Source organism: Streptopelia decaocto (genome assembly GCF_964273445.1).
Source record: "Streptopelia decaocto genome assembly, chromosome: 16".
Lineage (NCBI taxonomy): Eukaryota > Metazoa > Chordata > Aves > Columbiformes > Columbidae > Streptopelia > Streptopelia decaocto.
The window spans coordinates 5,225,603-5,239,787 of NC_138671.1; the positions used below are offsets into that span (position 1 = coordinate 5,225,603).

Sequence of the window (14,185 nt, forward strand, 5' to 3'; positions counted from 1 at the left end):
TTTTAGCTGTTTCTTAGAAGACCTAATTCAAACTAAAACTGGATTAACAACATAACCAGTTCAGACAAACTGCTGCGAAAACTGTTGTATTGAAAATTTTAAGCTCCTTTCAATAGTACATCAGCTTCTTTGCCCCAACCCGCAGCTGCGCAGCCATCCTACACACCTGTTGTTGGTCCTGGAATAGGCCTTAGTGTATTATTCCCATACAGCCATACCACCGATTTTAGCACATATAGAAATGAAAGCAAGGAATGGATATGTATTAAAAACCTCCTACCTCCAGGGTAGAGCTATAGCTACCCAGATAATGCATAGGTTGTTTTTCACTCCTATAGATCGGCAGTTTGCTGTATCTCCCAATTTAAACATCCCTTGGAGGCAAGAGGGGTTAACTAGTTTAGGTTACCGTGGGCAAATAATGGGAGTTACAGGCCGACTGTGAAACATGCACAGCAAAGATGATCTGAACAATAACTGCTCTGGGGGGAGTGGACCAGCAACTCACTGCTGACAGATTAAAAGCAGTTTCATCAGAACGCAATTCCATAGGAATTCTGGCTGCGTAGATGGTGGAGGGAGATGCTGACGAAGCAAATGCCCGTCCGGGACAATCACTGCTGTGAGTTCTGCTGTAGCAGATTTTGCAGGGTTTTGTGGTTTTGCAGAGCGGCTAAGACGTCCTCGTAGAGGGTGTTCACGCTGATGCACAGGGGTTGGCGTCGCAGCTCCGTCAGCTTGCAAGCGGCCAACGTGCAGAGGACGCAGAACAGTGCAAAGAGCAGGACCCGCAGCACCGACCGCGACCAGGAGTGCTTGTGCCGGGGTGGCGGAGGGGGACGAGAGCTGGAGGCAGGCTCTGGAACACATTTACAAGACAGAGAACATGAGGAATTAATCAAATATCTTTAAATCTACATTCCGAAACAAGCTGTTCAGGTAAGATACCTTAGCCTGTGCTGCAGTTGTCTTTTGTCGTGAATTTTCATTGCTTAACTCTGGTTAATAAATAGGTGCACAGGATCTACTAATTTAGGATGAAAAGCTTCAGATTTTGTTTCCTGGGCAGCAGTGAACAGGGTGTAAAGCACCACTGTGCTGCACAAGATTTTTGCACATATAGTTCAGTACATTTAAAAATAAATGAGTGGAGGGTAGTTCTCTGTAGGAGCAGCTGAAGAACCTTCTGAATCTTGTAGGTCAGCAGCTCATCGAGAACACAGATGACAGGGCAAAGGGTAAAGCAGTTGAGCTTCTTAGAAGTCCTACAGGTTTCCCCCCCAGCTCCAACCCTCCCTCAATACCTGGACAGCATAAAAGTAAACCTGGCAGCATCAAAATGTGATGATGAAATCTGATGCAATCCCACCCACAATGGATACTACTTACTTCGGGTCTGCACATTTTCTTTTTTAGTTTTCTTTTCCATCTCCTGTTTTGCAGCTTTCTGAGCATCATACTCCCGTCTTCTGCGTTCCTTTTCTTCCGCCTTCTCTCGCTTCCTCAGTTCCCTCTCTTGAGCCTCCTTTGCTCGCTGTTCTGCTTCACGCTTCTTCTCCATTTCTGGGAATTAATAGGAAGTTTATTTCCTTTTATGTAAAGGGTTGTCATTGCCGCCTTCCTTATTACCTGCTTATCTGTTCCCTGTTATTAACAAATAACTATACTTTTTTTTTTTTCTATATTACATATGTTGTATTTTGCTCCTTCAGAATTAGGTTTCCCTTAAAACAATCCTGTGCTCTTCCTTCATATATTTATAGGTAACCTATAGCATATTCCATCTAGAGATCTAACTTATTCAGGCAAGAAATCACACAGCTACCCCCCTAGTCATCTTTCTCTCTCTGGCCCTTCTACCTTGCTACTCCTGGAGTCCTCAGGATTTTGATAGTTACAAGTATTTTTTAGATTGCCATCTGTTAGATGGCAATCAGTATGTTTGGGTGAGTAAGAGAGGTCAGGATCACTCCTCAGCAGACAGCGCATGAGGGTTTTTGTGCTTACCTCGCTCTGCCTGTAGCTTCCGTTGCCGTTGTCGGTCCTGCTCAGACTGGATGGCTTTCATGTGCTGCAGAACCTGCAAGGTCCAAGAACACAACCTGAGGTCTCTGCAGGAGGCTGGTTCCAGGCTCAGCTCAAATCAGAACAGCCAGAGCGGAGCAGGGGACAGTTGGCTGTCCCCAACCCCAGCTCACCCTGACACGTATGGCTCTGAAGAGAGCCCGCACCTTCCCATACAGATCTTTGCAGTTAAGAAACAGATCTTTCCGTTAAAAAACAAGCGTGCCAAACTAGTTAGCTGATCCAGAAAATCACATAACACTTTGTTTTATGTAAGCCTATCATTTCTCAGAGCTTCTCCAGACATTTTTACACTATAAGCCTAGACATGGATTGTTTTGTCTGATTATGCCTCCTCTTCCTTGGCAACCAACTCCACTACGGAAGAGGATCCTACTCAGCCCTGTGTTTGCTCTCTACAGGCACAGAAATGGTGAGATCAGAGCAGTGAATCTGCACCTCACTGGCAGAAGAAAGTTCAAACTGCTGCAGCAGCTGCGCAGCTTGCAAAGCACAAAGAACCACCACCAATAAAGTGAAGTAAGAAAAGAAAAAAAATAATAAAAGCAGATTCCTTACCTTGACAGCAGCCTGTTTACACTGCTTCTCATCCAGACAGTCTCCTGCTACTTTAGCTAGGACAGGATCCAGGGGATTGTCCTTCAGATCCAGCCACTTCAGATTCTGCAGAAAGGAAAGATAAAGGGGAGGCTGTAAGAGCACAGCAGCGTTGTGATTGTTTTTTTAAGAGATCCAAAGCAGAAGCAAAGAATTACTTAGTTTTCACATGAATGAAACAGGTAAGTAAGACAAGCAGAGAGCTTGAGCAGAGGCATTTTTAGTAGCTGTGAGATAATTTCCACTGGGCTGTGGTGCAGAGCCAGCTGAATTCTGGAATGGGTAGTCAGCAGGATGGATGCTTTACCAGAGAAATCAACTTGAGATGGATCACAAGACCCTGGGCTGCATCCCAAAGCTTTACGTAACTGCCCAGCAATCAGTTTTACCTTGAGCTGTGCAAAGCTGACTGGCAGGGTCACTAAACGGTTGTTCAGAAGGTCCAGGTGCTGCAGATTGACCAGGCGGCCGAAGTCTAAGGGCAGCTGTTGAAGCCGATTTTTACTCAAATCCAGTTTCACCAGATGCATCAAACTGCAGAAGTCTGACTAAAAACCAAACCCAAAGAGCAGAAAAAGCTTGTCAGCACCTGTATGGAGGAACCTCAGTGAGGAGTACGTGGAGATAGCCTGTGCCTTACATAAGCCAGAAATCCTTAACTTGCTACAGACCTGTGATGGAGGAAAATCACTCCCCCTCTGCCTCGGAAGATGGAGGTGGAAAACAGTGGGCTAGATAAGACAGACAGACTGACAAGGTGGTGTATGGCAGTAACACAGACACAACCCCCGGTCTCCACTGCTGATCAAACTGGTCTGTATTCACATGGGGATCCTCTGGCAGGAGGATGCTGCATCCTTCACGCACCGCAACCCTTTTCTCTCGTGCCTTAGCCAAAACCACCCACCAGTACCCGTCAGTGCCAGCAGAGTCATCCAGCCACTCCAGAACGGGGAAGGTGCCAGTTCCAAACCTCCCGGTGAACCTCTCCTGAACCTCTCGTTATCTTTTCTAAAGATTTCCCAGCAGTTCATCTCCCTCTATCACCTTACCGGCAAGGAAATGAGGTTGTTACAGGACAAATCCAATATAGTAGCTTTTGGAAGAGCGGCCTGAAAGAGAAACAAAGCACTAAATCACCACCGAGGTACACCCCTACCCTCTGACACCTGCCAGTTTTGCTTCACCCTCTGCGGTTTCTCCCACGTCAGTCCGTCCGTCCCCCCACTCGGCTGCCTCCGAGGTCACCACGTCAGACCTGGATCGATTTCTGGGGCTCAGGGCAGTTACTTATCGCGGAATAGATGTGAGCAGCGGGAGCTGCTCGGCCGACAGCACACTCAACCCCCCTCGCTGCTGTTTGAAATATGTGCGGGCGGGCTCACCCGCACCTCCAGCACATCTGCCCCCCCCCCACCTCCCGCCCCGCGCACATCTGGCTCCCCTGCCCACATCTGCACCCCGCTGCGCGGCCCCTTCCCAGGGACCGAGCTGGCAGAGCCGCTCCCCGGGGCTGCGGTCCCGTCCCCGCCGGGCGGGCCGGACCGGACACTCACCAGCTCCCGGACCGGCACCTCGTTCAGGTCGCAGAGGCTCAGGTCCAGCTCGTTACCGTCCAGCTTGTCCTTCAGGCTCAGCCCCTTCCCGCCACCCCGGGACATGGCTGCTCGTACCGGCGGGTCCTCCGGGAGCCGAGCAAACCGGAGCCGGTGCGGGCGGGGGCGGCTCGGCCACGGCTCCGCCACCCACTTCCGCGTCCACGTCCGCACGGGGCCGAGCGCTCCCCCTGCCGGCCCGGAGCGGAGCACAGCCCGGGGCACCGGGGCACCGGTACCGCTCCGGACACCCCCGAGCGCAGCCCCGCCTCCCCCGCCGGCCTGGCAGAAGTTCGGTCAGTGGCCTTCACCGTGAAACCGTCCAGCTAGGGGAAGGAGATCTGTCACCCCATCACCGCCCCATCGTTCGCTTCACGGGGCACGCAGCACCCCACGATAAAACAGCCGTTTAATGACTAATAATCCAAATATAAGCACAGAAACCGAGCAATCCGTACCTCGTTTTACAAGGGCAGTCACTGCCGCTTCAGTCTCCTCGCAGGCTCTGCAGTGAGAGTGGTGAATTCACTCTTCGCTGGGCTGTGTACCGAGATGTTTCTCTTCACGACGTGCAGTCAATGTCCCTGCTTTGAGCCAACGCTCCAGCGCTGCACAAGCAGAACATTCTCTTGTCTCAACAGACCTGCTGAGGAGAAAGAGATGGAAAGAGAAAAGGAGCCTGGGGCAGAACAAAATTAGTATTACGCAGTAATGGGACTACAGAGAGTACTAACCTGGAAAGCAAATTGTGATGTACAGGACCTCACAAAGGTGTTTTAACTATTCCAGCACATGTCTCCCATGGGTGCTTTGGTGAGATTTTAAGCTGCCAGTAGGTCTCTCCCAACACCACAAGATCTGTGTTAGCTCAGCACAGAGGTAACCGAGACCACAGGAGTCTCTGTGCAAAGCCACCCCAAAACAGCAAACAAGGATTTGCCTTGTAGAGAGTATAACAAAATCAGCCTGAGATTCATGTGCTCTCATGCAGGAGACTGTAGAAGTTTATTGGAGCAGGTTGTTGTTCCTCCAAAGCTGAGCTGAGATTACATTTGAGAAAAGAGATGTCTAGTCGTGCAAGAACCTCTCCTGTCCCTCAGCTTTTCACAACAAGGTTTGGAGGGTGAGGAAGGACCAGAGGACAACCAGCTTCCAGGTGAGGAACCCTCACGTTGCCAGATCTCCCAGCACGGACACCAAGGGAGGCAACTGACTGCCTGAGCCCCGCGTTACCCTGCGGCAGCGAGGGGCTCTCGGGAGGTGCCGCGCAGCACACAGCCCCAGCTCCCCTTCCCCACCATGTACAGTCCTGCTCCTGGGGGCAAAACCTGGACGGCTTGCGGGGCCCCGAGCAAGACCCTCTGCATGGCTGGAAAAGGCCTTTGTCTGCACAGTGCTGCAGAGACCGAAATCTGCACTTACGGGCTGAGGCCAAGAGTCTTTGGCTCTTAGCAGAAGGAAATGAGGGTGTGGACTGGTTACAAACTTACCTACTTACTTGTGATTAACTTGAAGGCAGATTTTAAAATCTTTGTTTGAAATAAATGATATCCTACTCAACGGTGCGTGAAGTGTTACTGGTTCGGGATGCCTTTGCTTTGACAATTTCCAAAAAATATACCCAAATGTTAAGGTTACATTGACTTCTGCATAATTCTTGGTTTAATACCTAACCGGGATTAATCCTGTAGGCTATTGATTGGAATGTGGGAAGATCAGACAGAAAGTCAGCTTTATTTTTATTTAAGGTGAGAGGTTTTTGGATCACAGACCTTTTCTTTTTTTTACTTTGTGATTATACAACTCTGAGCACACCGCTGCTCCTGCAGTACAAACCCCCTTCCACCCGTAGCAGGGTACGGGCAGCCAGGGAGTGCTTAAAGCTGTTAATGAGCTACTAACTGTGACAACTCATTAAGTGAATGGGGCTGGAAATCAATCAGTGACTCAAAAGGCTCAGGCACTAAGCAATAGAGAAAAGTGGAGGCAAGGGGTGTTGGCTGCGTTGTACCAAAGACCATGGCAGCCAGGGTGTGGGGCTTGTTTGGGGTGCAGTGGTGGTTGGGATTCGGCAGAAAGAAGCTGATGGGGCAGTTTGAAAAAAGCAATAGCGGAGGGGGGAGATAGGGGGACGGAGGTGCAGGGAGGCGGCTGGGGTTCTGCCGGGGTTGTGCGGTGTGAGCCAAGTGTCCCAACTCGCCCCCGCCGCCCGGGCAGGGCGGGCGCTCTCTCCGCGTCCCCGTCACGTTGGAGGAACCCGGGGCGGGCCGAACCGCCCCCGCACCGCCCCCGCGCACCGAGCGGCGGACCGGCCCGGGCCCCCGGCTCCCGCCGCCGCCACTGCAGGGATGGCCACGGCACGGCTGACAGCGCTGTCCCGCCGCGGGCTGCCCCTCCTGCACCGGGCGGGCGGGCGGCAGGGAGACCCCCCGGGCAGGTAGGGCCGGGAGGAGGGGACTGGGGGCGACGGGGCTGCGACAACAGAGGGGCGGGCTGGAGGGGAGGGAGAGGAGACAGCGGGGGTGGGCTATAGGGGATGGAAGGTTGTGGGGACTGAGTATGTGAGCTATAGGGGACAGAGGGCTGGTGGGGAGAGGGAATGAGTGCTATAGGGGTAGAGGGCTGTGGGGACGAGAGGCTGTGGGTGAGAGGGGATGGGGGACTCTAGGTGTTGAGCTGCTGTAGGGGATGGTGGGTTGTGGGTGAGAGGGGATGGAAGGCATGGGGGGATATAGGGCATGGGGGACCACAGGCAAGAGGGGATGGGGGGGCTGTAGGGACAGGGCTGGGGGCTCTAGGGGATGGAGGCTGTGTGTGATGGGGCAGGGGCTGCTGCAGAGCCATGGGGTGTCTGCATGCAAAGAGGGCAGGTTCAGCTGGAGGTTTCATTCTCAGTGTATGTTGTTGTCGCTTGGCTTCCCTAAAACCCTTCTAAAGTGGTTGCATCCCCTGGGTCTGACCACCAGGTCTGGGAAGGGTCCGGGGCCAAGGATGAGTCCTGTCTAGCATGTGGAGAGATGTAAACCTGTCCCTAGGGCTGAACTTTCTTTGTGCAGCAGCTCCATTCTGACTGCAGTAACTGGCATTGGGAAAGGCTTTGAAGGATTAGCAGAGATTCAGAGCTTAATACTCACCGGAAGGTGTGACTGCCAGGGAGCGACTCCCCAAGAACTGTGGGGAGCAGCCCTTGTTCTTCCACACATGGGATCCGGGTGTTTCTTTTCAGCTGTGTTGAGATTAGGAACAAGATGGCTGAAGTGAAGATTTCAGTCTGGGAATCTCTTTTTAGGAAATGTGTTCAGAAGGGAAACAGAACAGAGAGTTCACTGCAGTCTGGGCTCCAGCCCAGAAGTGAAACTGAGGGGCAGGAACACAAAGCACTTGGAGAAAAAAAGCTGTGTATTTATAGGCATAAACCGTTCCCAGTAATCTTATTTAAAAGTTTATTAAATTCTGCTCCTCGCATTAAGCAGTATTTATTCATTTGGCAGGAAGAGTGCAGAGTGGACATTGTAACCAGAGTCTGCTGTAGTAGAAGTCTGAAAGCTCTGGGGACTTGTTCCTTCCTCAAACCAAAACAAAGAAAATAAGTAATCAGAACCTACTTAACTCTTTAGTCAACAGGGTTGTTTTAAAGACCGAAGAAGAGGTAAGGACAGAGCAGAGCAGGGTTAGCTTCCACCACCCTTTTATTGCAATTATGTCATGTAAAAGACCCAAAAGCTCATGCTTTGGGGGCAGAAGCTCCTGGTAGACATCCATGAACAAAGGAACTGGCTGTGGAGTCTGGGAACCTCTCCAAACGTGTGTCCTGTGGTCAGGAGAGGTCCCAAGCCCTGGGAGGGCAAAGCCTTTCACACACATGCAGAGGGGACGGCCCGGCAGGTCGGGTCGGTGTCCCTCACCGCTGGAGCGTGTTTGCGTGCAGGGGACGGGAGGTTATGCCAATGGCTCTGCCATTCATTCGTCCCTTCTGATAATTGCTATAGAGATTGTTGAAGGAGCTAGATGTGAAAAACAAAGCTGGTTATCTTGTATCAACAACTACAAAACGTTAGTTGGGGCTATTCAGAGGTAAATACAAATTGCTCCTAGGACTGGTTGAGAGTGTGTGCTTCAGTCTGATGGTTTCTGCTGGCTGCCATCGGGCAGGAGAGCTTTTGGTTCTGCCTGCATTCAACTGCTTGCCCGCCTTTTGCATGAGATGGGAGATGTTTCAGATGTTTCTCCATTCAGTTGCGCTGCTGAGCTCCGGGGTCACGGAGTTTTGCAGCAGGGCTGGGCTGGCTGGTTTACAGCACCACAGGCACCTTGTTGCTGGAATGCGTTGCCCACAGAAGGCATTTGCTCTCTAGGAGCTGTGTGTTCACAGTCTACGCTGAGACCCAATAGTGAGCGGGGTTTTATTTACTCTCCTCTGGCTGAGTCAGGGAAATCAGAGCTGCTGCAATATCAGATCGTTGGTCTTATCTCCAGCAGTGTCAGGTGCTTCATAGGGAGAGGTGGAAAGCGAATTACTTGTTTTCTGTAACAAAGTTGAACAAAAATAATATTTGTAAACCCTTTGGACCCTTTCTTTGTAGCAGTCTCTCGATACATTCTTTCAGATCAGATGTGTACACTTGCTGTTGGCTACAGACTGACCCCACGTTCTTTCCAGCATGCTGCTTCTGCTAATGGATGTGTCATTTATCTCTGTTATTCCTTCCATTCTTGCCCCGCAGTACTTCCAGCAGCCTGTTTTATCCCACACCCTTCCCTCTTGCCATGGACAGGAGATAAGTGGTGTAGAAATGCTGAAGCACACGGGAGCATCAGACCAGGATTCAGGGAGCTCACATGGATGGCAGCTGTGAATTTTGCTTTCCTTAATGTATTTGAGGGAACCATGCGAGCAGACACTTTGAGAGGAGTTAGTGACTCTGGGTTATGAGCATGAGATGCTTTCATGGGGCAGTGTGCATGTTTGGGACCTTTGAGAGCAAGCTGGGCGTGTTTTCACACAGTGAGGGAAAACCAGTACTTTCACAGTGTTTTGGAGGGCAGTGCTTCATAAAGACATTTTATTGCTCTTTGCTCTCTCATCCCCATGCCTTGGGGAAGGGAAGAAGCCGTAGCTGTGAAAGCAGGAGGTGGAACTGTCACTTTGCTTGGCTTTGCAACTTCTTGCATTTAGTGTGAAAATTCCAGTGAAATCCTTTGACTCTTCAGGCCCTGAAAAAAGAAAATGGGAGAGTAAGACCAGAAATTCTGGTCTGCCTAGGGCTTTGCCAAGACATGACAGTAGAAAATACCACCCTCTTAGCAACGCGGGGTTGTGCAAGTGCTTCCTGAAGAGAGCGGGGCGCTGTGTCAGTTGGACGTTTTGGATTGTGATTGAATTTTGTCACAATCTGAGTATTCTGATAATTTTTCCTCCCTTCTCCAGTCTTCTTTTGTGGTGGGGTTTTGCTTTTTGTCTTTCAATCACATGACAAAATAATGTGTCAGACCCACTTTTTAACCAATTACTTCTCTGGGTGCTGTCCCCAGAGGAACCGTGCGCTACATGAAATGCTTCTGTTCACTTGCTCCCGCCCAGTGCTGAGCCTGCTGGGCTCCCAGTGACCCCGACATGGTGCTTGGGGAAAGTTCTCTTGTGCAACCAGGTCAGCCGCTGCTCTCTGGCAGTTCCAGCCCTTCCCGGGCTGCGGGAGCAAGTGGGGACGTGTCTGTGCCTCAGCCAGCAGAGAAACGTGGAGCATTTAGGGACAGGCTCTGCGGAAAATGGAGGCGACTTGGCTGTAGAGAGATGCGAGCGCTATTGTCTCCATTTAATGCTTTTTGCAAATGGTCTGTGGTTTCCTTGCCTGCCCACGTGAGCGGCAGGAGCTGCTTGTCTGAGGCCGCTTATCCGGTCACAGTTTCAAACAGTGAGTGGCTGTAACGCTGGCTGCAGTGGCTTTTGCTGCTTTCCCAGGGTGTTTGTCCTTCCCTTGGGTTAGAGCTTTTGCAGCCTTTCCTTTATATCACCTATCTTTATAAAGCCTTTTTGTTTTCTGTAGAGCTTTCTTTCATCTCCCACTTTATGCATATGCCTTGCCCAGGAGCTTTCAAACACTAAAAGAAAGTTCTGTTTAGCATTGTCCTCCCTGCTGAGGCAGCCCTTACAGCTCTGATATGAGCTGCTCAACAGCTCTTCTAGGAGGGACGGCAGAACAGGGGCCGTGGGAGTTGCACAACCCTCCACCTGCTGAAAAGCTATGGGGAAAGAGGGTCAGGCCATTCACTCAGCTTTCAGAGCAAAACTCCTTCTGGAATATAAACTCTTTCTTTGTGCTTATCTCGAGGCTGAACTCCACCCTGTAGAGAAAGTAGCTTCATGCTAGGTTTTATTTCTCATGGGCAGAAAAACAATTTTTTTTACAGTAAATAGCAGCAAGTCTTTGCAGAATATTGATTCCGCAATGAATGTGGAAAGTGGGAGTTGAGGCGGATCTGTTTTTCCTCTCTAGGGCAGGGAAACCCCCTGTTATACAGTGAATCTTGGGGCATCGCCTCTGAACTGTGCACCCCACAAGTGTCACCTCATCCTGTCCTCCCTGGTCACCTCCTGAGGAGGGATGGAGGAACTGGGACACGGGGATGCAGGGAAGGAGTGAGGAGGGACAGGGAAAGCAGGGCTGCCCAAGGTGGGGTCTGGCTGCTGGGGTGGAGAGAGGCTCAGAGCAGGAGGAGCCGGAGAGAGAAACCGAGGCAAGAGCTGCGGCGCTGGGACGGTCGGGAGCTGCGGTTTGAGGCGAGGTCGCTGCTTTTCTGCTGCTGACCAGAGCTCAGTGAAAACCTTGATAATTCTAAAATGCTTTTTCCTACTGTTTTCCATCTGTTTTGCAGGGCCCTGCACACAGGGGCACCATCTGCCTCCCACAGGTTGACCAGCAGCTATGTCCAGGGGACCTCGGACATCCCCCTTCTCACCAAAACCGTGAGCCAGTGCCTCGATAAGACTGTCGAGCAGTTTCCTGACCGTGAAGCCTTGGTCTTCCACCGAGATGGCGTTCGGAAGACGTTCGCTCAGTTCAGAGAGGAGGTGAGTGCTTGGTTTGCTCCTCAGAGAGCCCGGCGGGAGGATAATGGCAGCAGCAGGCACAATGGAGAAATGAAAATGGTTTCATGGCTCAGCTCAGGAGTGAGATGTGTCAATGTGGATCTTCACCCTGTCCCTGAGCAGTGGCTGATGACACCTCCCCAGCAAACACCTGATGGGCGTGTGCTGCCTTTGTCCTCGAGATCAAAGGGAGGAAGCAACAAGCATAAAGTGTGTGCTAGGTATCCCAGGGTGAACTTTCATACCTTAAAATTGTCACTCTTATCTGATGAGTTATAGGCTGACTCAGGGTGTTTTTCTCCACCGGAGCAGGCGCCAGCTCTTGCGTTAGTCACTATGTCAGAGGTCCTGAGTGTGTGGAGGTTCCTAGTCCAAGCACAAAGGCAAAGGAGCAAAGTCGAGAGCTTGGCCTCAATATCATATGCAAAAATGTGTGTGGGTGTATCTGTGCCTGTGTACGTATGTGTGCATATTACATAAAAATATATGTCTATATGTGTTCTGAATGGAGGCCAATATTTCTATTGGAAAGTTTCTATTAAATATGTGATATGATCTTGGATAGGAAGAATTGTTTGGGGTTTCTTTTTTAGATTTACTAGAGTTTTGGTTACACCCATTCAGATAAGTAAGATTAGATGTGCTTACCCTAATTTTGAAGAGTAGGCTGTAATTCAGAGAACAGCTTTTCCTCAGTATCATATCTCCTACAAGGCAGAGTTCATAAATTCATTTGCGAACATAATGAAACTATACAATGTTCATGAATGTCTCAGAACGTTGATACATATGTCTGCACACCTGGAACATGCTTACATGTTGTGCAGCAGGGGCACATTCTGTTCAATTTCAGTTGCAAATATGGTGTTTTTTCCCCAGAAAGCGGTTCCTGGAGACAAATATCCCCCAGTGCATCCACTGTGTGATCCTCAGGCTCTTGTGTTGTGTTTTCCAGGTGGACCAGGCAGCAGCTGGGCTGCTGGCCCTTGGCCTGAAGAAGGGAGACCGGCTGGGGATATGGAGTCCCAATAGATACGAGTGGGTTCTCATGCAGTTTGCAACTGCCCAGGCAGGAATCATCCTGGTGAGGAGTTTGCTGCATCTGAGTTTTTAGCAGCCTGTTGGGAAAAGACGTGGAGGCAAAGAAGCAATAGGCGACGCTGGGGAGTAAAGTTCGTTGTCCCTTTTTCCATGCTTTTCTGCAATAGGTTATACCTGAATCCAGTGTTTAAATAATATCTGCACAGCCCTCTGCATTCTCCGCTGTGTAGGAAAGCAGACTGCAGAGCAAGGAGCAGCGAGAAACGGGTTGCTGTGAACTGTTGCAGTAGCCGATGATAGATGGAGACACACTTTTGCCTATAGGACCTTTTTTCTGTAATATGCTGCTGTCCTAACGTTACCAGTTCTTTAGATCCCTCCTCAACAGGACCTGTATTCCTTCACAGTGCAAATACTCACTTAAAAAAGTAGCCCAAGTTGCGTATTCCCCCAAGCCAATTTTCATTTGGTAGTATGATTTGGCACATTGACCAAAATGCATTTTGTTTGGACAGTGCACTGTGGTGAGAACTGCACTGCACCTTCTGGTGCATTTTCTTTCATCGCAGTTCATCTCGGTGTCTGCTAAGACACAGTAAGAGTGTGGATGAGCTCAGTACGAACCTCATGTGAGCTCCAGTGGCCAGTACTGCTGCTGTGGAGAGCTGGCCAGTAGAAAGCTGGTATTTTTGTGGTTGTCTGTTAAGAAACCTGACTTGCTCTTGAGCTCCGAGTCTTCAGTTCATTGGACTGAACGTCTGCTTGGGAGACAGGAGGTCCGGTTTTGGTGACTACCTCACATGGATCTCTTTTCTGATTGTTTTCTGTTGTGCAAACACAGAATTCAGCTAATTTTTGTGGTGAATGTGAAATCCCTGTAGTGGGGACATCTTATTTTCATGTGTTGGAGAGGAGGGGAGGCTTTGAGTGCACCCTGTTCCTGGGAGAACTTTTCTATTGGAACGTGTGTTAGGGAGAGGCTTTTCAAGGCAAGGATAACTCTGATCACCCTTCTTGTTTCTCCCTCTTCAGGCATCTGTGAATCCAGCCTACCAGGCCCTTGAGCTGGAATTTGTCATCAGGAAGGTCTGTATGGCACTTACTGGTAACGCTAATTGATTCGTTATGAGAACGCACACAAGCAGCTGTCTGTTCATGGGGACATGGGACAGTGGGGACACTGGATGCATGAGCTGCTGGTTCAGCGCTTGGGTGTATCAGGGAGAGCTGGGCTGGTGGTGGCCGTTTGAAAAGCTGGTTCAACCAGATGGTCCTTTGGAAGAACTAATAGTAAAAAGTTACAAAGGCCAAGAACATCCCAGCACAGACTCCATCCCCTGGGTTCTGAGCAGATTGTTCCAGAAAGTAGAGCAAATGTTTGTCTTCCCTTCTAACAAACCCCAGAGGGTACTTAGGAATAATTTATTGGCATAGTCTTGGTCTCCTTATTTCACAGACCTTGGGAAAACAGTGAAAACTGCAGAGTAAATAATTTATGTAAATAGCTTATTTGACAAGAATGTGTTTTTTTGGAAGATGAAAGTAGTTTGTAAATCTGGGTCAAATTCAGCAAAACTGCTGAAAAACAAATAGAAATTCTTGGAGTGCTTTGTTTCGGGATTATGTAAATGTAAAGGCTGAATGAAAAAAAATCTTAATTTTCAAAATAGCTCATGCTTTAAAAAGAGGTAGAAAAATCCCTGTGTGGTGTTTGTGGCTGTGTGGGGTCACAGTGCTGTGTGTGTTCTGTGACAGCGGTGACCACTCTTTATCATGTCCT

The 14,185-nt window shown here is 49.9% G+C and overlaps 2 protein-coding genes across 3 annotated transcripts in view; one reads left to right on the forward strand and one right to left on the reverse strand.

Moving 5' to 3' along the window:
* Positions 1-70: 70 nt before the first annotated feature.
* Positions 71-4,464, reverse strand: LRRC59 (leucine rich repeat containing 59). The gene is made up of 7 exons (XM_082067104.1): positions 4,239-4,464; positions 3,735-3,794; positions 3,072-3,230; positions 2,644-2,748; positions 2,008-2,080; positions 1,390-1,563; positions 71-859 (listed from the first exon to the last, which is right to left on the reverse strand). Exons 1-7 carry the CDS (start codon positions 4,341-4,343, stop codon positions 615-617), a joined length of 921 nt encoding a protein of 306 aa, XP_081923230.1. The 5' UTR covers positions 4,344-4,464; the 3' UTR covers positions 71-614.
* A 2,077-nt stretch (positions 4,465-6,541) lies between these two features.
* The window catches only part of ACSF2 (acyl-CoA synthetase family member 2), a 32,434-nt gene continuing 24,790 nt past the window's right edge, over positions 6,542-14,185 (forward strand). For both annotated transcript variants that reach the window (XR_014185523.1, XM_082067100.1), the window contains exons 1-4: positions 6,542-6,714; positions 11,151-11,346; positions 12,320-12,448; positions 13,438-13,491. Coding sequence is in view for 1 of the 2 variants with exons in the window: in XM_082067100.1 (XP_081923226.1) it covers positions 6,626-6,714; positions 11,151-11,346; positions 12,320-12,448; positions 13,438-13,491 (468 nt within the window). In the remaining variant the exon portion in view is untranslated. The remainder of the gene's footprint in view (positions 6,715-11,150; positions 11,347-12,319; positions 12,449-13,437; positions 13,492-14,185) is intronic.

Excerpts from the sequence above, each read along its gene's own strand:
- LRRC59 (XM_082067104.1), bottom strand. The coding sequence starts at position 4,343 with ATGTCCCGGGGTGGCGGGAAGGGGCTGAGCCTGAAGGACAAGCTGGAC. Across the intron at positions 3,231-3,734 it reads ACAACCTCATTTCCTTGCCG|TCAGACTTCTGCAGTTTGAT; the intron begins GTAAGGTGATAG and ends TTTGGTTTTTAG. Across the intron at positions 1,564-2,007 it reads GAAGCTACAGGCAGAGCGAG|AAATGGAGAAGAAGCGTGAA; the intron begins GTAAGCACAAAA and ends ATTAATTCCCAG.